A 22,142-nucleotide genomic window follows, 5' to 3' on the forward strand; every position below is an offset into this window, starting at 1 on the left:
AGTAGCAGAATAGAAATAATCACCACAGACGATGCTATTTTCCCTCCGTGCAAGCTGCAGCTAGAAGCAAGGTCCTTTTTAGAGAAGGAGCACTTCTGATCAGCTTTCTCTTCATTCTGAAGTGAGTAAAATTTCTCCAGATAAAGAATTAGAGATTTGTCTGGATTAATCACTGCAGGTCTCTGAATAAATGCTACATTCATTTGACTCCTGTTGGCACATGGGTTTCAGGCCCAGTTAACCATTCAGTTGTCCTTAATTCATGGGGCTCCTGCAATCATACTTGGGATGTAGGAACACCTAGTTGAGAAACATTTAGAAGCACCCTTTTGAACCACAACCAAGAGAAATGATCAGTAGTCCTCTTCCATAAGTAGGGAAGTCAGAATACATTTATATTGATTTAGACTGCACATACATATTTTTCAGGTTTTCTTCCTGAGTAAATGAATGTAAAATTAGTGTGAACTTCCTGAACACTCCCCAGTTAAGAGAATATACCTCAAAGCTTTCAGGCAAAGGAAAGCCATATAGGAAGGCCCTGCTGTCAATCATGCTTCCAGTTAACCAAGAATTGACTGACTTCTTGATGACCTCTTTTTGTTTGTTTTTTGTTTTTCAAATTGTTTTTGTTTCAGTTATGTTCTCTTTGGGCTAAATCAGAGAGAGATTGGGGTAGTCCTATAAGTACTTGGGTAGTCTGTGGGGAAATCTGCATTTTAATGATGACAACTCCTATAAATTCAGTGTGCTTGGCTTGCTTTGTGGAAAATTCCATATGAAGCTGAAGTCTATGCTTTGGTTTCCCTATTAATCCTGAGATAGTACCAGGCGTGTAGCACTAGATGGCGCTAGTGAGCTATGAAAAAAGGTAATACGACCACAGTGGCCTTTTTCCCCCACCTCTTCCCCACAAACTTCACCCCTTCGGCTTCCAGCTTCCACTGAACCAGGCAGAAAACAGCCCATGCTATTATTAGTGGGAAAGGGAAGGATTAATGAAGCATATTTCTTATGTCAGTGCTGGAAGCCTTCTAAAACCTGGGACTAGAGTTTGTTGAGTTTTCTCTGGGGCCTCCCCCAGCTAGCTCCTTTTCCTGGGTGACTGCCTAAAGGCTCTGCCCCAGGGTTTCCATCTCCTCGCCCGGGGAGCCTACAGCCTAGGCCGGAGGTGGTTAAGGCTTCTGGCTGCTCTGCAGCGGGGCCATCTGTGTTTGATCAGTCCAGGCAGAAAGGAGGGGGTGGGGGCCCTAAAGGGCCTGACAGCATTCCAGAGAAGTGAGAGAGAACCGAGATCCAGAAAGGGAAGGCCCGCCCCCACCCCGCCTCCAGAGCTCGCCCCGTGGGCTCCGGTGGCAGAGGCCGCCAGCTCAGAACTGCACACTTCTACTCTGGCCCCGCTCTCCCGCTGCCATGGGACCCTGGACCCCCCTCCTCACCCTGCTCCTGTTGTCCTGGTCGGGACCCCTTCAAGGACAGCAGCACCACCTTGTGGAGTACATGGAACGCCGACTAGTCGCCTTAGAGGTGAGTGACTCCTCTCTCCTGGCCCCACCTGGCAGGGTGGCACATTTTCGGTTGGTTCACCCAGTTTGTCAGGCATCGAGGGATCACAAGACAGGGCTCTGTAAGAACCTACAGAAAAACCCCATCTTTCAAGAAGATCCTCAAAATTGTAAGCTCTCTTCCCCACGTACACGGAACTATTCAGACCTTGGAGTTTTACCCCCAGGATTAGATGGGATAGAGGGACAGAGTGGGCGTGAGAGCTGGGATTGTGGGGGCGCGTCTCAGGACAAGCTGATGATTCTGTTGAAGTTGGAAGTGCCCAGAGAACTCTGCCTTTTTAACACGTTGAAGTCTGCAGCATCTTGATCCCAGGAGAACTGTGTAATGGAGCAGAGACCCCCCTCCCCCCATGCACCTAGACTGCCCAGAGGCTCTGTGACTCAGTGGCCCTGCTCACAGAGAAGGCGGGCTGGGGGACCTGCAGCGGGGCAGCTTCTAGGTGAATCCGAGCCAGGCTTTCTGCACTTTGGCGTCTCTGAACATCTGGTTTCCGTTCCGTGGAGGTTGAAAGGGATGTTGCTGCCTGGCTGAGTGTGTGCTCTTCCCCGTTCCTGACTCCCTGGTTAGGCCTCTCCCTGCCTGGGAGCTGTCACCCTGCAGCCCTCCCCCTCCCCCATCCCTCCAGGAGCGGCTGGCCCAGTGCCAGGACCAGAGCAGCCGGCATGCTGCTGAGCTGCGGGACTTCAAGAACAAGATGCTGCCGCTGCTGGAGGTGGCCGAGAAGGAGCGGGAGGCCCTCCGAACCGAGGCGGACACCATCGCGGGGAGAGTGGACCGTCTGGAGCGGGAGGTTGACTATCTGGAGACCCAGAACCCAGCTCTACCCTGTGAAGAAGTTGAGAAGGTGACCGGAGGCCCTGGGACCAAAGGCAAGGGTAGAAGGAATGAGAAATATGATATGGTGACAGGTAAGCGACCTGGAGGCAGGCCCCTGACTGAGAACCTGGGTACTTACCTGTCCTCAGCCCATAGGGAGGAGTCAGCTCTGCTGGGGACACTGAACTGCCCACCATGGTTCCCCTTTTTTCTCCTTGGTCCCGCCCACTGTGGCTGTATCTTCTGGACTCTGTAGTGACAGGTCCATCAAGGAGGGTTTCTGGGGACCTTTCCCCAATCCTCCGTAGCAGTGGAGGCTCCCACCGGGCAAATGCACACTGCTCTCCAGTGGCCACCCTGGGGTGGGGATTCCTGCGTTGGGCACCTAACTCTTGCCCGTATTACCTTGTCTTGCGCTTTCCTCCTTCCCCACAGACTGTAGCTACACCATCTCTCAGGTGAGATCCATGAAGATCCTGAAGCGGTTCGGGGGCCCCGCTGGTCTGTGGACCAAGGACCCACTGGGACCCACAGAAAAGATCTACGTGTTGGATGGGACACAGAATGACACAACCTTTGTCTTCCCAAGGCTGCGTGACTTCACCCTGGCCATGGCTGCCCGGAAAGCTTCCCGCATCCGGGTCCCCTTCCCCTGGGTAGGCACAGGGCATCTGGTATATGGGGGCTTTCTTTATTATGCCCGGAGGCCGCCTGGAGGACCTGGAGGGGGTGGGGAGCTGGAGAACACTTTGCAGCTCATCAAATTCCACCTGGCAAACCGGACGGTGGTGGATAGTTCAGTGTTCCCGGCGGAGGGTCTGATCCCCCCGTACGGGCTGACGTCAGACACCTACATTGACCTGGCAGCCGACGAGGAGGGCCTCTGGGCTGTCTATGCCACCCGGGAGGATGACAGGCACTTGTGTTTGGCCAAGTTAGACCCACAGACCCTGGACACGGAGCAGCAGTGGGACACATCGTGTCCCAGAGAGAACGCCGAGGCTGCCTTTGTCATCTGCGGGACCCTGTACGTCGTCTATAACACACGCCCTGCCAGTCGGGCCCGCATCCAGTGCTCATTTGATGCCAGTGGCACCCTGAGCCCCGAAAGGGCAGCGCTCCCTTACTTCCCCCGCCGATACGGTGCCCACGCCAGCCTCCGCTATAACCCCCGAGAGCGCCAGCTCTACGCCTGGGACGATGGCTACCAGATTGTCTACAAGCTGGAGATGAGGCAGAAGGAGGAGGAAGGCTGAGGAGCGGCCTGACGGGTCCCTCATCTCGCCTCACCTCCCCGCTCAGTTTCCTGTTCCTCAGTCTCCGATCGTGGGCAAGTTGTAGTTCAAATCTCATCTTTTTTAGCCAATGGAAGCCAAGTTCCCATGGCCCCTTCATTTCATACGGGACTCTGGATCTTGACTAACCCTTTTAGAGCTAAAAGAGAGAAAACCCTAAGGGTTCACTCCTTTCCTGCCCCATGTCAACAAATTTCAGGCCAAAGATGACCCAGGCCCAGAGCTCTGACCCTTGAATGGGCGCCACCCCAGTGAGAGGCAACAGAGCACTTCTTGCCTCGGTGTGAGGCAGAGGAGACAGGACTAGGGGGAGACTCTCAACTCTGCCCTCTCTCCCTTCAGTGCCCTAAAGAATGGGACTCTCTCCACCTCGTTTTGTACTGAAATGTTTTGCATTAAAAGGAAAATCCACCCCTCCTCGCCTGTGTCTTTTTGGGGCAGCCCTCAGATCGTATTTCACCCCATGACCCTCTGTTTCCCCCTCCACCCCATCCCCACTCCTTCGGCTGCATTAGGGACCTGGCCGGGTTCCCTGGCCCAGGGAGAAGGAGCTTCTCGAGTTACAGATTTTACTGCGAGGCGCCTTCCCACCCCGGGAAGCTGCAGAATCCCTGCTTCCCGCCACTTCAGGAGGCTGGGCAGAGGCCTTCTCCATACCCACCTCATCCTCAGCGGCCCTCCCAGAGCGACCCGTGGCACTGTGCCCTTGGCCACGAGACTGCCCAGGGGCAGAGCTTCCAATTCCAGCTCTCAGAGGTTTTGAACCAGTAGGTTGGTGAGCAAATGGATTGTAGTTGCATTGAAGTCTTGTGGAAGGCAGAGGCCAAACCCATGTGTTTTCAGGAAGAACTGAAGTCTTACCTCCAGAGTGGACTCTGCCCCACGCCCGTCTCCAGCAGCGGGCTGGCCCCCAGGGTTGCACAATCGGACTTGGTCTGCGCCTCCCTGGTTTTCTTGCTGCCACAGCGTCTGCGGTTTGGGCGTCTCGGATGCTAGTCCTCCAGTTTCCCAGCACATTCCCTCTCTCCACCCTCGTCTCCCCACCTTCCCACCCTGGGCCTGGAACTGGACGTCTATCTGGGAGTCCTGGAAACTTAACCCTTTCTTGATGGTACCCTGGCCTCTGGTTTGCAATGGCCAAAGCCATCTGGGGAAGGGAGGGGACAGGAGGAGGAAAACCCCGGGTTTAGGACTCCAGTCTCTAGGACAGCTGAGCTCTGGACCAGGCCAGGCCCATCCCAGCTTCATTCCCCTGCCCTGTCCAGCACTGGGGAGCAAGGCTGGCTGATGGATCAGGCCCCCTGCTTTATGGGGAAGTTGACCTCAGGGCGCCCTGCGAGTCCTCACGGTGATTACCCCAGGTGGGAGGGAAAGGGAGCTTGGTCTTCTCCCCACTGTGCACCGTCCTGCCCCCAGGGTGGGGTGGGTCAGCCAAGGCCCCCTGAGCCTCCTTTGTCTCCTGTCAGGCAGAGCCGCTCTGCACATAGGTTGGTGAGGAAAGGGAGAGAAAGCAGTGGAGCCGGAGGTGGCGGGGGCTCTTGCCCATTCGGTTCTCTCCTAATGTGGGGCTGGTGACGGTAATCACCACCTGTCAGCCCACCGAGGGGTCTGCCCACTGAACATCTGGCTCCCTCGCAGCAGGCGGGAGGGGCGTGGGGGAGGGAGGGAGGGAGGGAGGGAGGGAGGGAGGGAGGGAGGGAGGGAGGGAGGGAGGGAGGGAGGGAGGGAGGGAGTTCTGAGCGCAGCCTGGAGAGAGGGGTTCTGGCCTTAAGCAGGGCGGCCACGTGGCACTGTGACTGTGACTGCGCACCTGGTGGGAGTCTCCCACCCTCCTGCTGTGACTCCTTTGCCAGTGTCTGATTGGAAGCTGCTAGAGGGGGGAGTTATCTTGACGCAGCATCAAACATCAGAAATGGCTATTTGATGACCCCAAGGGGAGAGTGGCCCCAGGACTGTGTGTCAGTGACGTCCGTGTGAGTGTAAAACTGGGTCCCTCTGCCGTACCACGCGCCTGGCTTTGTGGCGTCCTTCTGTGCCGGATTCCTCAATGAGAAAGGGAAAAGCAGCCTTTTTTTTTCTTTCTTCATTTTTTTTCTGGCCTCAAAATTTCTTTGGAAAAGTTCACTCCAACTTTTGGGCAGAGATCTCTGGGGCCTTGTCATTTATTTCTTTTTGGCTCCTGTACAACAGCTGGCGCTACTTAGGAAGTTTTGGAAGGTGAGTGGAACTATATGGGCAGATCCAGTGAACTGTCCAGATTCGTTAAATTACTGATTTGCTGCTCAAGTTGAGTCTCAGTAGCTGAATCCTGTCATCCAGAGCTGGCCACGCCGCCCCTTCTCAGACCCTCCACAGCCCCTCACCTCTGGTTTGGGTTGAACAAAAGGCCGTGGAAGACGGAGGCCCTGATGGGGGCAGGAGGGGCTAAAAGCCCAAAGAGAAGTCCCACATCTGCCCCCAACACCTGGCCCTAAGATGGCCACAGCCAGGGATGGAGATGTGGGAACGGCAGTGGGAGGCAGGCGGGGCTGGCGCTGTGGGGACAGCCGTCCTCCAGATCGCTGGTCCAGATGTTGCCTGTCCATCACGAGGCAGGGTTCAGAGGGCTCCCTCACTCCCACTCTGGTCCCAGTTTCCTGCCCCAACTTCCGAGCTCTCCTCTTTATCTCCTCAAGATCCCCTCTTCCCTGGTGCTGGTCTTCATGTCTCCGTGCCAGAGAAACCAAGTGTCCATCTTGTCATTGTCATCGGAACGGAGCCAGTGTTGTCTGACCCCTGGGGCCGGGAGGCAGAGATGTAGGGAATGGAGTTGTTGACTCAGCTGTCAGCCCTTCCTCTGGGATGGCTCTGAGCTAAACGGGAACCAGGGCCCTTTCCCTCTGCCCCTCCTCATCTCAGGTTTTCTGGGTCCCTTCATAATCCCTTTCCTTATTTAGCTGCACCCCCCCCCGAGGCCCCTGGGAGCACCCCTTCCTCTGCTCCCCATTTCTCTACACCGTTTAGGTCAGAACGTGCTCAGTGTGAGAGCTGTTGACTCTTCTGTACGTCTCCCGGCCTTCAGGGTAGTTCTCTTTAGGATCTGCGCCCAGGCTCTCTGTGGCTGTCTCCACAGTGTGGTCTCTGGGCCAGGTGGGACTTTCTGGTCCCTCTGCCCTCAGCCCCCAGCAGCAGTCTGAGCCTCTCCCAGCTCCTCTGGCCCAGCAGCCTGGAAGTTTCCTCCTCTCCTACCCCGGCCAGCGGCTGGAAAATCTCCTCCGCCTGCTCTTTTAACTCCTGCTCTCACAATGCGGAGCTTAAGAGATTAAATCTTTATTTATGGATTTAATAACTCCACAGAAGAATTATACATGTGGAAGCCAATGTATTAAAGGGCAGAGCGAGAAAGGAAAAACGAAGACCTCTCATCACCATCCCTCCAGAGCCCAGTTCTGACAGTATCTAGAGTTGGACATCTCTCCTGAACTTGGTCTGGGGCGGGGGGGGGCGGGGGGGGGGGTGTTGAGCCCAATCGCCACCTTCTCTGAGAACGGCCACCCTCACTCCCTGGCCATAGCTGTGTGTTCCCAAGGGGAACAAATCAGAGTCTCTCTCCTGGGATTTAGGATTGCAGATCAGAACTGTTAGATCCGAGAAAGCGCTTGGAAGTATTTTGCCCCTCTCCTGGGAGGCAGTGCAAGGCCGGTGCAGAGGGACAGGGGGAGGCGGGAGTGAGAGGCCAGCTCTCCTGGCCGCTGTGCGTGTCCTGTCTCTAGCCATTCCTCTTGTGGCCGTCAGGGAAGAAAGCATGGTGTGTGGACGGGTCTGCCCTTCTCAGTGCCTGAACCCACTCCACCAGCAATGTGTGTGTTTGGGCATAGTCTCCCTTCCTTCCTTCCCTCCCTCCCTCCTTCCCTCCTTCCTTTTTTTTAAACATAGTGCTCCCAAGTTGCCTTTTTCCTCAAGCACATTTTCTCTCGAAGATATTTTAGCTGCTCAGCGTGTGCCCCTGGTAGCCCCCACTGTTGACTCTTTGGACTTATCTGGCTGTTAATTTTGACAGGTCCTTCAATGCTGTTTTTGGTTGCATTTGGCCTGAGAGATATTTATCACTGTCCAATTGCACATGATTTTTGTTTTGCGGCTGTTGGATGTCGTGTTCCGGACCTGTAAATCTTTGCAGCTGCCAAATGCCTGAGCTGGTCTCCGTCTATTCTGAGTGCCCTTTTGGAGGAAGGGAGACAGTGTGGCAAGGCCCAGGGCTGGGAGTTAAGAAGACCTTTCTGTTTCAGTGGCTGAGTGTCCTTTCCGTTTCAGTGGCTGAGTGGCCCTGCTTCTCATGAACTGGGAGACCTTGAGCCAGATGCCAGCCCCTCTGAGCCTCAGTTTGTGCATTTGCAAAACAGGGTTATATTACCTGGGTTACCACTCACAGGACTGTCAAGGTTTAGGCCCTCACGCATCAAGCGCTTAGTGTCCTCCAGCTGGAAGGAATCTCAGGAGCCATTGCGTTTGGCTCCTCATTTTACAGTTGAAGAAGCTGAAGACCAGACAGCCTTTTTTTTCCTTTTTCTTGGTAATCCTCACCTATGAATATTTTTTTCCAATAATATTTTAGAGAGTAGAAGGGAGGGAGGGGAGACAGAGAGAGAGAGAGAAACATTGATACGCAAGAGGCACACATCGATTGGTCGCCTCCCACATGAGCTCCGGCTAGACTGGGGTTGAACATGCAAGCCAGGTGTGTGCCCTTGATCAGGAATCGAACCCAGTACCCCTGGGTGCATGGGCCAGTGCTCTACCACTGAGCCACACGGGCCAGGGCAGAGAGCTTTTTGAGGGCAGGGATCATACCTTCTATCTTCCTATATCCCCAGACACAGAGTCAAGTGCATACTGGGTGTCCCACAGGCACTTTGCAAACGAGGCAAGTGACCAGCTTGTAGTGACACATCTATGATGTGACCTCCGTTGAGGACTCAGAATGATCAGCATCAGTTCCCAGGCTGCGCTGCTGCGCGGTGAGGCCTGCAGGGCCCCTGATGCTGTGTGGAGCGCGGCCATTGAGCTTTTCTGCTCAGTGTTTCTCTTCCCGCTCTCCCTGCCGCCTGTCCGTCTCCCTGGGGACACAGACTCCACTCTGAGACACCTTCCTCACTGCTGCTGCTTTTTTTTTAAACATATCTTTATTGATTTCAGAGAGAGGAAAGGAGGGGGAGAGAGAGAAACATCAGTGATGATGAGGGAGTCACTGACCTGCTCGGCTGCCTGGCCCGCAACCCGGGCATGTGCCCAGAACCGGGAATCAAACCCTGATCTCCCGGATCCTAGGTCGAGGCTCAACCGCTGAGCCACACCCGGCCGGGCCTCACTGGTTCTCATCAACTATCCTCTTCAGGCTGGGACAGAACACACGTGAAAGAGCTTTGGAAGATTTAACGCTGACACACATGCTGGTTCCTTTATTGATTGGGACAGAGTGTCCCACAGGCCAGAAGCACGGCCTGAACGTCGCCTGGTCGGCCTCACTGTGCCGTGTCCAGGGGCTTGTGGAGCAGGGGTGTCTTTGATGCTGGGAGTGGCGAGGACACCATAGTTTCTACCCCCTGGACTCTCTCCACCCAATGACCTGATTCTTTAGCATCTTCCCCTCCCAGCCCAGGGAAAGTCAACACACATGGTTGTGATTTTCTCCCCTCACTCCTGATAATGACCCAGCAAATTCCCTCTTCCTCTTTCCGACCTTTCCAGCCCCCCTTAGTCCTGATGGAGGGGAAATATTTTTTACTGTCATCTAATGTTTAGGTATCTACGAGAAGCTTTAAAGCTGCAAACTAGAAACACTAATTCATTAGTTAAGTAGGTAGGGGAGGCAGGGGAAATGCTCATTGTATCACTGGATAGTAAGTGAAAATGGAGTAATCTCATTGAAACCGAACTTTAGCGTTTATTTGAAAGCCTGTAAATTGCAGACAAATGATCAGCCATAAATTGTGATTTATGTTCTGTGGGTTTTTAATGAAGGCCAGTGAGGCAGCTCAACACTTACAGGGTGGCGCAAAAGTAGGTTTACAGTTGTGAGTACTCGAAACGGAGTTTATTCTCGTATTATTTGTTATTATTGTATTATTTATTTCTATTACAACTGTAAACCTACTTTTGCCCACCCCTGTATAAAGCCACAGTGTTCAGGCCGCAGAGTAAAAACACTGACAGTGTAGAGCCCGGCCCACGGCCTATTCGTGGGGCAGGAAGAGAATTGGGGGCGAGACGCGGGCCCGAGCCAGCGAAGGCCACCGAGACAGGGAAGTCTGAGTGGAGCCCGTGTGAGAAGCGGCATCTGTGGGAACACTGTCATGTCCGAGCCAACTGGGACAGACAATTGATTAATTAAAAATCTAATGAATATTGATGAAGTGTTTACTAGGCACTATGTGCCCATTCACAACAGTGGCTAAGACAGACATTGACATGTCTTCACAGCTCGTGGCTGGGGCCCTAGAGATGAATGGACCGGCAGCTCGGTCACAGCCCGGTGGGGGGTATGTGATAAGAGGACCTCCTCCCCCAGCCTGGCCTGGGGCGAGGGGTGGGTCGACCTCTGGAGGCTCCTGAGCCTAAGTGGAGGGACACCCGTGAGGGCCCCTTCCACACCACTGCCACCACTGTCACGATCACTCCACCTGAATTGCAAGAGGCTCCCAACTGACCTCCTTGCCCACGAGTCTCTCCTGACTCCCGCACATGCCCTCAAGTCTCACTGTGTCATTATTTAGGAGTGGACCCATCTCCCCACTCCAGGCTACGGAACTCTCCCTTTCAGTGGGGAGCAAAGGGGGAAAGGAGGGTCTCTGCTGTCCGGGGTTGTTCTCTGTGAAGTTGGGAGGCGAGTGCCCCAGACACCATATTTTTTTACAGGCTGAGCTCTGAGAGGCAGCTGCTCCTCCCCTGAGTGTAGGCCCGGGCCCGGGCCCAGGCAGGGCTCTTGTCTTTTGCACAAAATTTTCTCTACATGTCTCCCGGGAATGGGGCCTAGTTGCCAACCTTGCATCTCCTGGAGCCTAGACTGACTGGGTTCACCCGTGAGTCCACCTTTGCCTTGGGCTGCAGCTTCTGCAGGGCACTGACCTCTGCACAGAAGTGACAAACAGCAGCACTGTCCACTGAGCCCTTCCCACCTGCCGGATGCGGCCCGAGGGCAGTGATCTCAACCGTCAAAACAACAGATCCCACCAACAAATATTCAGTGAGTGTGAGGCTTGGCGCAGGGGGGTGAGGGGGACACAGTGACAACTTCTGTGCCTCAGGAGCTGACAGCTCAGTTGGGGTGGCGGAGCAAGGGGGTGGTTAAGGGCGGGATGATAAAACAGGCGAGCACTTCCCTCCACTGCCTAAGACTCCCCCGCGGTTTAGACAGGTGATAATTCCAAGGAGGAAGCAGTCATCCTCCAGTGAGGGGACAGAAGTTGTTCTATCAAGTGTGGCGCTGCCTTCAAGTATCAGAAAGGTCAGCACAAGGAAAAGCGATGCTACTTGTTTACCTGGCCCCAAAGCGCAGAACTAGACTCTCAGTAGAGGCAAGTTCCACAACGAGAGAGCATGCCACTTCAAAAAGGGACAGCAGCCCGGCCGGGCGTGGCTCAGCGGCTGAGCGTTGACCTAGGATCCAGGCGATCAGGGTTCGATTCCCAGTCAGGACACATGCCCGGGTTGCGGGCTGCAGCCTATTAATGACTCTCTCATCATTGATGTTTCTGTCTCTCTCTCTCTCCCTCTCCTTTCCTCTCTATGAAATCAATAAAGATATATTTTAAAAAAAAAAAAAAAGGGACAGCTGTCAGCCCTGTGCCCGGATGTTCCTTGTTGCCTTCGGTGGTAGTGAGCTCCCTGGTTCTGGAGGTGTTTAAGCAAAGACCGGATGAATGGGGGGGGCGGTTTACAGAGGATGCGAGGGTTAGGGGAGTGGACCCAGCTGCCCCTCACAGTGTTTTCCAACATCCAGCCTTTGTTTCATTTTCAGCAGGATGAAGAAGAGTCTGGAGCGGCTGGGCATGCGGCCAAGCCTCTCAAGCTGCGTTTCAGGAAAGGAGAGGGGTGTTGGGGCAGGGGAAGAACTGGGGCTGGCCCTGCCCTGGCTGCAGGTGACTCGGGTGACGTTTCCTGCAGAAGTTTAGAGCGCAGAGCTTCGTGTGCGGTTCTCCGGAGCAGCTCTGCCTCCAGGGTCCCGAGCCGGCTCAGGCAGGTGTCTGGCTGCGGCTGGAATCTGATTTGTTTGCATTTCTGTGGCTGGCAGCTGCTGGGACTGGTGGTGAAGGGAGAGCTTTGCTTTGCACATAATTTAATCCAAGGGTTAGTTAATGAGTCTGCTTCCCGCAGACGCGGGGAAGCAGCGCTTCCTCCGACGTCGCCTTCGCCTGGTCATTAGCCCGACGCTGCTCCGTGCGCCTCGTTAGATCCGCGTGACCACAACTCAGCGGTGATTTACTGCGACTCCTGATATTAACAGCCTCCGAGTGAGACACGTGGAATGAATAATGCTCCATAGTGAATTTGTTAGTGAATTTCCTCTCGGCTCCCAAAAAGATATGACTGGCAAAAAAAAAAAAAAAAGGGGGGGGGGGTGATCTTGGACCAGGGAAAGGCCACGATACTCTATAAGTCAGGGTTCTTGATGATTCCAGGGAGACAATCAGAAATTGCTTTAAAAATAACTCGCGTTCTGTTCCCAGTAGGACTGCCATTAATTTCAGGGCAGAAGATGGCTTGGCATCTTTCTGATATGCTTAAAATAGAATACATAAGCATTCATCTTTAAAAAAAAAATAAAAGAAAGGAGGTGATGACCCAGGGTTTAAGTAATCTGGGCCGGCTGCTCATCTGCATATATATGATAAGGCCCTCTGCTGCTCCAGAGGGGGCTGCGGGAATGAGCACAAAGACGGAAGATTTGTTCAGCAACAGGTGAGGAGGCAGTAGGGCCTCCTGTCAACTCCCCTGGGCATGGAGTCTGTCTGCAAACCCTCACCTGGTGGGCCAGTGGCCTGCTCCAGGCCGGTGACTGGGGCTGGCTTCCTAGGCATTCGCTCAGGTCCATACCTAGAAGGGCCCCACACTTGGTTTAATGCTCTGATGTTTCTGTCTTAATTCTTAATTTTTGAAAAAGTGGCCCCTGTTTTCATTTGGCACTAGGCCCTGCTGATTATATAGCCTGCCTGCCAGTGGCTCTACAGGGCAGTTGCTGCCCCCAGCGAGCCAGTTCTTGCCGCCAGGGAATGTGGGCTTGGGGTTGCCTCACTGTCGGTTTTTTGTTGTTTTTTTAAAGCTAGAAATCTGTATTTTTGTGTAAAATCCTCTGACTTTTAAATGTTGCCAGACCAGTCAGCTCAGAGGGCCACATCTGGCCTGCGACCCTGATTGTATCCCCTAACAAGCACACCTCACCTCTTTGGGTCTTGAGAATCTGATGAAAAGTAGGATCTTGTCCTCAGGAAAAGAAAAATGCTCGAACAGATGCAAAACTTGTGGATATCTTTTGTGGGCGTCTCTGTGCCTCTGGGATCATCCTGTCTGTAGAGGCTTAGGGGACAAGGGCTTCTTGGGAACAGACCTGAGGTCTGGGAAGGTACAGCTGACCTGTTGGTACCCGGATAGGGCGTGTCTTGTGTCTGAAAGGGATGGTGGCGTTTGTTGGGATTGATATGTCTACCTCTGTGCACCACGCTTTGTACCCACCCTTCCTCCTCAGTCTTGATTAATTCCATGTGGATCAGGGAAGGTGGCCAGGGGAGCAGAGCAGGGACTGGGAGGCTGGACACTGGTCTGGAGGAGGTTGAAGAGCAGGTGTGGAGGGGAGAGGGACCCTTGATGGACAGGGAGCTTTTGAGCTGAACTTTGAGGGTCCATAGAACTTTAAAAGAGGGGATGAATCATTTTTCTGCTCTTGGGCAAGGAGGAGAAGTATGGACTTAAAGTTGGAATGCCCTAAATGCCAAGGCTGTTTGCATCCAGAACAGGTATTACATGCAACAGGCTCTCCTTCCAGCCAAGCATGTGCCCTAGGCAGGCTTCAAAACTTTCACAGGTGACAGCCCATCCTGAGCTCAGCTTAATAAAGAATGTGGATCTGCCCTTAATTGAAAGCAGGGAGGAGCTGAGCTCCATGTACTTGTCAGACAGCATAACTTGAATGCCCTGCAACTCAACATTTACCAAATGCTCAGTTGCAAAAGAAAATAGCATTAATGGAGGCAAAAGACAAACATTCCCATCATTCCACCAGATTCCCTAAGTCTTACCCATGGATGAGTCAGACCGTCAGAGATCTTGAGAGAGTGGGGTTCCTGAAGACATGATTTTGGCCTCTAGTTGGCTAGCATTATTGAACAGGGCTTTTCTGCTATGCCACTGGCCTAATGATGTACTTATAAGAATGTTAAGAATAGGTTTATGTTATTAGGCAAGTTTCTATTTTTTGAATACTTGTATGGCAGCCTCCAAGATGGCCTCCAGTGACCCTTGTCTCCTGGTAACTCATGTCTTTGTGTGGTCACCTCCCACACTGAATAGGGCTGACCTGAGTAGCCAATAGAATATACCTGAAGTGAGGAGTGTGACTGCCCACGATGGGGAAAGTTGGCCGCCATGTTGTGAGGACACTCAAGCAGCCCCGTGGAAAGAGGTCCATGTGGTGAGGCACTGAGGTGTACATCCATCTTCTTCATCTTAAACTTAACCTATCCAAGACTGAATTCATTACCTTGCCCAAGCCTGTCCCTCCTCCTGGATTTTCTATTTTGGAGGATGGGCATAGTCATCTACCTTGGTATCCAATAAGAAACCTGGAATATCATCCCTGACCATCTCTCACCCCCTCTGTACGCCACCAACCAATCTTATCCTGGATTTTTCCTCTTACTATCTCATACACTTGGTCTCTTCTCTACATTCCATGACAACTGCCTTAATTCAGGTCCCAATGCTCTTACAGCCTCCCATACTGGTCTCCATACCCTCAAGCTTCTCTCCTATAGCCCAGTTTTTACATTGTGTCTGGGTGGTTATTAAAAATGCAGATCTGGGTGTGATGTTCTCCTGAGTAAAGCTGCCTCAGCTCCTATCCTGGTTTCAAAGGCCCTTCAGAGAAGATGAGAAAATTGAGGCTCAGAGAGGGTAAATAACTTTCCCAAGGTCACACAGCAAAAAAAGTAGCACAGTTGGAACTCAGATCTAGATCTTCTGATTACAGATGTTATGCCTTATCCACTACACCTTATCAAGGGCAGATATCCAGCTTTTCCCTAGGAGAACTCCAGGTTGATGCCTGAGACTCCGCATGAAGATGATCCTATAAAAGGAAATTGCTCATGTCTCTCCAGTGAGTCTCCTAACTGGAGCAACAGTGTCAGCCGTCATTTAGCAGCTGTGCCCAGAGCCCCTGCTGGGTGTGCTGCCAACTCTGTGTAAGTGAGAAACTTGCAGCCCTCCTGTCTTTAGAGTAACATAGCCATCTCCCTGTGAATCGCAGATGACTAATTAAATGCATGGGGTTCTCCTGGGGTCCCTGGTTAATTCTTTCCCAAACCAGGCAGGGGTGTGGGTAGGGTGGAGTTGTTGCAGGATGGAAAGGAAACAGAGGAAGAACAAAAGAGAGGGATATAAGGAATGGAATAGGGGGGGGGAGGGAGGGAGGGAGGGAGGGAGGGAGGGAGGGAGGGAAGCTTATCTATATTTTTCAAGGAAAACAGGTAAACTTTCTAAGTAACAAATTTACATTTGCTAACATTTTCGAAGTGTTTTCCGGTGAACTCATCAAGACTTGTGTTTTAAGTAAAATATTATTTCCAACTATATAAATGAGGAAGCTGAGATTCTTGGAGATTAGGGATCATTTAACCTTGGAGACAGCCTAGAAAAACTGGAAAGACTTTGAGTTTTGATGCCCTAAGACCAGGATTCAAATCAGACTACCTGTGAATTGTCAACATGGTCTCGGTCAAGTTCCTTAGCATCTCTGAGCTTTGGTTTCCTCTCCTGGGAAACTGAGGACCATAACAGCACCAACCCCTTAGGGCTATTCTGAGGGTTAAATGTAATATCGCGTGGCACGCAGAAAGATCTCAACAGATGCTAGCTCTCTTGTTTCTGTATTATTGTCATCACTATCACCACCATTACTAAAGTATCGGGCAGTGCTATTGCTTATAATAGTATACATTCAGCCTTGGCCAGTGTGGCTCAGTTGGTTGAGTGTCGTCCCATGCACCGAAAGGTCACCGGTTCAATTCTCGGTCAGGGCACATCCCAGGGGGTTTGGTCCCTGGTTGGGGTGCGTACGAGAGGCAACCAAGCGACGTTTCTCTCCCTCTCTCTCACTATTCCTTCCTTTCTCTCTAAAAATCAGTAAAAACATATTTAAAAATATATATTTAAAAACAGCTAGTAATTGTTGGAGGCAAGTTGGCCGCGGCTTTTGACTGGTACCAGCGCTTTTCCACGGGACCTTTCTGCCCACCTCTCTAGTACCTTAAAAACGCAGCCAGACCATACTATCTATCTCCACGACACTAATATTCTTTCCATTTCAAAGAGGATATTGAGCTACCTTAGGATCAATTCTTCAGAATATCCAAGCACCCTCTGCTGCTTGGAGGGGGACCGGTGTGCCATCTGCATGCCGCCTGGGATCCCAGGATATGGTATTTCTTCTCATTATCTTTAAGTTTGAGGAGACAATAATTCTGTACAAGCAATAAACTAGGATGCTGAAAATAATGGGCAGAGTGCAATGTTGAAATTAATCTTAAAGCAAAGTTAATCAACCCATAATCATCTTTGTGCTACATGGTGATTAGGTATAAATGAAAGCGGTTTGTGTAAATGAGAACTGCCAGTAGTATTTTGTGCAATCAAACCCAGCACTTGCGGGAGCATCGAGGGGTGAGCAGCAGTCCTGGGTGTAGGTGGATGACACAGTTACAGCTTCAGTGTCTCTGGCGTCCTCAAGGAAAGGACGGGCCGCTGAGGCCCTGAGATGCTTACTGCAATGCCTGGCGGTCCTAACTGTTCAATACGCCTCCTCCCATCGATTTATTTTTTTTTTAACTTCCCTCTTCTTCATCTCATTGTTATTATTACCTCTTAGCCTTAATTAAAATGGTCCCAGGACTGTTGCCTTAGTTCCCAGTGTTTGGCGGTGAGTAATTTGGAGCCAGGGGTTTGGAGACCCCTGCTAAGACATCCAGAAAGAAGTAAAAAAAGCTACTCTGGAAGAGCTCTATCTAGGAGTCATTAGAAAGTTTTAATAACAAATGATACTTTCTCAGATAAGAAAAGCAATAAATAAAGAGCCAGAGATTACAGTCATTTTTAACACTCCAAGGTTGCTGGAGTTAAGGGAACAGAACAGGAACTGTGGCAAAATGAAAAAGTGGCTCCCTGTCCCCCCAGGGCAGTAATATGGTGGAGATGTTTGGGGGGCATTGCTACCCAGTCCTCGGTAGCCCTTTGTCCGGGAGCCCTCCCTGCCTTGCCCTGTCCAGTCGTTGGGACGGTCCCAGCATGTGTCAGCACAGGTTCGCGTGGCTGGGACTGGAACGGATCCGCCCTTGATCAGAGCCCAGCCGGTCAGCCTCTCTCCTGGGAACGGGGCCCTGTGACTCAGGGCCAGTGGCTCCCGTGTGTGGCTTGAACCGAGGGTTGAATGAAGGCTGCGGGACAGAGAGAAGCAGGGAAAGCCAGTCTGCAGAGAGACAGAGAAGAGTGACACAGGGCCACAGAGAAGCAGCCATGAGAGCCCATGTGGTCCCGGAGGGAAAGAGAAACAGCGCGTGGCTGCTTGTGTTCCTGTGGGTTTCCCGCTCCTGGGCTAGGCCTCCCCCGAGACCATCTCCTCTCCCTGCTCGTGGGCTCTGGGAGATGCTCTTACCTCCGTGGGATCTGTTTTCCTATTCTGTTTAAGCTAGCTCAAATGGGGTTTTTTATTTGCAGCCATAACAACCTTAACCCAAACACATTGCTTAGTCAGATTGCTTTCCCAACACCTTTACCAAAGGCAGAGGAATTTGGACAGTTTTGTTAAGAGATAATATTGCTCAAAATATACATTGATGCGTCCTTCTTGGAGGCTAATGCCAAGCTTACCTAAATTTCCCTAAAGCACTTTCCTCCTGTCCTTGGCCTGGAGTAATGGGGCGAATGTGAGGACAGCGGGGCAGGGACAGGATACACACAGCTGTACCGGGCACTCAGTGTCCTGTGCGATGCACCCTCAGAAAAGCAGTGATTGCCCAGCGCTTACAGCAAAGGGTTCTGTACCCCAAAGCTCCAACTCCACTACTGACCTGGCTAATTGTGGCCATGTACTTAACTCCCCAAATTAAAATGGGTATGTTCCCCAGCTGTAGAATGTATATAAAGCAGTAACAACTTCATAGGGTTGTAGGGAAGGTAAGAAGAGATTCTGCACCTGGAGCACTTGGCACAGCTCTTGGCACATGGTGGGCATTCAATACATAGTAGCTATTGGTAATTGCATTAGTTTGCTAGGGCTGCCATAACAAAGTACCACCAACTGGGTGGCTTAAAACAACAGAAATGGATTGTCTCACGGATCTGGGAACTAGAATCTGAAATCAAGGGGTCAGCAGGGCCGAGCTCCCTCTGGAATCTGCAGGGGAGAGTCCTTTCTTGTTTCTTTCAGCTCTGGTACTTGCAGGCAATTCTTGGCATCCCTGGGCTTGTGGGTGCATCACTCCAGTCTCTGTCTCCGTTGTTACATGGCCGTCTTCTCCTTGTGCGTCTCGGTGTCTTCACATAATGTTTTGTGTGTGTGTGTCTCTCTCCTGTTCTTCTTATAAGGACACCAATCATTGGACTAAGGGCTCACCCTTCTCCAGTGTGATTTCACCTTAATTAATTACATCTGCAAGGACCTTTTTACCAAAAAAGTCACATTCTCAGGGAGTGAAGGTTGGGAAGAGAGACACAATTCAACCCATAACAGTATTATCAATAGTATCACTAAGTTATTTCCATATAGTAGTAGAAGGCCCTGCCAAACAGAACTACTTCCAAGCAGTTCTTCCCATTCATGCAATGGTCTTTGTCTCTAATAAAGAACTTGACTGTATGTGGTTGGCATTTAACAGAAAGAACCATGGAATTTTTAGAGTTTGAAGTGACCAAGCTACCTTAATCCAACTCCTTCCTTTTGTGCCTGGGAACACTGAAGCCCAGAAATGTGACTTAATTTGGATAGCAGCCAAGCCAAGTCTGGGAAGCTCGTCTTTTCACTTTTTAGATGTTTCCCCCACTATACTTATTTCATTCTGCAGTCAAATATTAGTTGAATTTCACTACCTTTGCCTCTTCCTAGTCATGTCCCCCCTTCCGACCATCTCACCTACCTAAGGTCCAAACTCATCTCCAAGTGGAAACATCATCTGAGAAGATCCAGAACCCAGGAGAGGGAGAAGATACCTCTTTCCTTCTTCAACTGGATTCTGAACACTGATTTTTCACTTCCTATTTGACTCTGGAGAGGTTAGACAGCCACCGAGAGGCTGTAAAATATAAAACTCTAAATGAATGTGATGGGCTATTGTGGCTTCATCTGTAGTTTCTGCAACCAGGAAATGATGTTATTTCAAGCATCTCATTCTTCACAAAGCAATTATTGTGCAACAAAACAAGTTGGAGTTAGAATTTTTACCTTGAGAGTAAACCAAAGGCTTAAATGTCATGTCTGTTAGGAAGCTTTCAGTAACATAATAGCTGAAGGATGCTTAAGCAGAAGGGATGTATCTCACAAAATGAGAACATTAGAGTGAGGCAATTCAAGGTTGCTTAACTCGGCAGTTCAACAAGTCCGGGGGGCCTGAAGTGACTTCTTGGGAATCCTGCTGGCTTTTTCCTGGGATTACAGGATGACTGCAGGGGCTCCAAGGGTATTAATTGTATTAAGCATGCATTTCAATTTTCTTAATTCCCGATCCTTTGATTTCTAGGACTGTTGCTGGCCCTGGAGAAACTGCCTCTGCCAGGACTAGCTAATTCCTAGAGAGTAAACTACTCACCTGCAAGCATGCATTTCATATGCAAACCCACCAATCCAGAGCCCATACCCTATACCCCAACCACCTCCTTCGTCAGGCATTTACAAGGCTCTCACACGCTGAGCCACTACCCACCTGCCCTAATCAGCCCGGGGCAGGTACCTGGCAACTAGGGACAGCCCTTATGCCCCAGAGCTGGCTGAAATTATTCAAACTAGCCAATCCTAAACCTGTTTACCCTACCTCATCTGTACCACCCCGCAGAAATTGCAATAAAGACTTTTGTTCACATTTTCCCCGCCTCCCTCTCCTGACTGACCCTGGTTCTTCCCTGTGTGGCCCCCCATGCGGTGCTCCCTCCCCTTGGGAACTATTTTTTCAATGGCATCCATCTCCTAATCTGTTGGCCTCACCATACCTGAAAAATAATAAAATCTACTATTAAAAAATTATAATATCCTCACATGAGGAGAACATAACCATGAACGGGATGGGGAAGGAACACCTTCCTTGAGCATGGGGGGAGCTGACTATCAGAACTAAATCAGAGTACCGATGACAAAGGCAATGGAGGGACCTTGGCTGTTGGGGAGGCAATTCACCTCGCTGGTCACAAGCCCTAAGGGACTACAAGAAAGAGGAAAGATCAAAATTGGGTTGATGAAACCAAGGAAGGCCTTCTGGAGTGCACGAGTGCCCATGAGCTCTAGAGTCCTAGATGCACTTGGTGTGTGTGGTATGTGGGAGCGAGAAGGCAGCCTGGGCAGAGGCAAAATAGGAAACAAATGAGTTGCATCTTGCCAAGGATGGTGACAGATGTACTGATGTGGACAGAGAGGTGGCCTTGGGCAGGGACATGTGCTTGAAGGTCATTGTCTTTCTTGACTTTAAATCTCTAGACTTTGGAATGCAAGAGGATAGACATTCTCGCCAGACTGACCAACCTGGCTACAAGGAGCACTCAAATCCCTCCCCACCCAGGAGTCCTGGTTAAAGACGCTACAAGACGTCTGTGACAAGGAACAGGGTCATAAGATCTATTTCTGCCTCCTGCCTATGACTCATGGATGACTCAAGGTGAATCTCTACCCATCTCCGAGTCCTCAGCCCCCATCCTTGAAGAACAGAAGACACGCCAATGTTTCCCTCCCGGCAGGGTTGGCTGTCTCAGCGCGGGCCCTGCAAAGGCTCCCCGACGGCCCCCGCCGCCCGCCCACTCACTGTCTCCCCAGACTTTCCAGCTCTTTCTCCCCCTCCCACTTCCCCAGGTTCTTTTTCTTTTTTTCTTTTCTGAATAGCACTGCTCCAAAGCACCCCAGGCACGCGTCCTGGGGATGGCTCTGCCGGCTGCCCTGAGTGCGGGAGCAGATCCGCAATTGTTTCCTATTAGCAACTCTATTTGCAAGATAAATGACCTGAACCTGAGTGCTGGCTCCTGTGGGCTGGAGAGATTTCCCTTTGCAGCCGGTCAGCTTCCATCCCACTAGGGGCATGTTGAATGTTGGTAGGCATTTCTCCCCAGGTGCCCTTTCCCGGTCTTTCCAGAGCACCAGTCCTGGTGGGATGTCCCCCGGAAGCCTACGAGACACTATTAGTCTTCTCATTGTTTTCCTTACAAATTAGTTTCTGGATTTAACGGCTCTGGTTGCTGAGCAGACTTATAAAATTGGGGTAAAGGAGGGGGGAGTGGACTGGAGTATCCATTATGGGCCCCTGGTTATTGGCAGCCTCCGGGAGCATGGAGCTTGGGATTTGGGCAGAATGAACTCTCATTGGTTTCTTGGAGACTTGGGAGTAGGGGTGGGCCTTCTCTTGCCCTGGAAGGAATAATGTTTGTTGTTATTGCATGTTTAAGAAATGTGTAGAGATTGTAACACTGGGCTGCAATACTGAATGAGGCTCTCAGTGGGATGTGGGGAGTATTGCTCAGCTGTAGGAAGATTCGGAGTCAGAGTCATCGTCAGAACTGGGGCCTGGGCATTACCGCATGACTGGCTTGTTAATGCCACAGAGCACGAACGGAAAAACCCAGGGATGCCCTGGTGCTAGGAGTGTGGGTTCAAGAGCCTGCTGGGTGGGTGGACAGGGACAGCGCTGAGAACCACGGTTCTAGGACAGGGATGGGATGAGTGGGAGAGGAGGTCGCAGGATCTGGGGGAAAACTGGTTGGAGCTGGTAACCTGAGTGACTCATCTGTGGGTTTGGGGTGTGTTAGTCATCTCTGCTGTGAGCTGGGACCAAGAGGTGCCCTTCAGGCTAGAAACCACGGCTGAGTGGGAGTCCCCACTGGGGCTGGAGCTTCGAAATGGGAACATGGAAGTGGACAGAGGGATGCGCAGCAAGAAAAACAATTATGAAAAATTTTGGGATCAGAGAAATTATACCGAATGGTGCCATTAAGTCTTCTGATTCAGGCAGAAGCCTTTTCAGTGAA

General features: G+C 51.4%; 1 protein-coding gene across 1 annotated transcript; it reads left to right on the forward strand.

Annotated features, from left to right (window-relative positions):
* The first annotated feature begins 638 nt into the window (after window positions 1-638).
* On the forward strand, window positions 639-4,092 carry OLFML3 (olfactomedin like 3). The gene is made up of 3 exons (XM_081122340.1): window positions 639-1,527; window positions 2,195-2,477; window positions 2,821-4,092. The coding sequence occupies exons 1-3, from the start codon at window positions 1,414-1,416 to the stop codon at window positions 3,639-3,641; spliced, it is 1,218 nt and encodes a 405-aa protein (XP_080978466.1). The 5' UTR covers window positions 639-1,413; the 3' UTR covers window positions 3,642-4,092.
* Window positions 4,093-22,142: the final 18,050 nt, after the last annotated feature.

This window comes from Miniopterus schreibersii (assembly GCF_964146895.1).
Source record: "Miniopterus schreibersii genome assembly, chromosome: 19".
Taxonomy (NCBI): Eukaryota; Metazoa; Chordata; class Mammalia; order Chiroptera; family Miniopteridae; genus Miniopterus; species Miniopterus schreibersii.

Coding starts and splice junctions, on each gene's coding strand:
- OLFML3 (XM_081122340.1), top strand. CDS start 1,414: ATGGGACCCTGGACCCCCCTCCTCACCCTGCTCCTGTTGTCCTGGTCG. Junction 1,528..2,194: donor GCCGACTAGTCGCCTTAGAG/GTGAGTGACTCC, acceptor CCATCCCTCCAG/GAGCGGCTGGCCCAGTGCCA. Junction 2,478..2,820: donor GAAATATGATATGGTGACAG/GTAAGCGACCTG, acceptor CCTTCCCCACAG/ACTGTAGCTACACCATCTCT.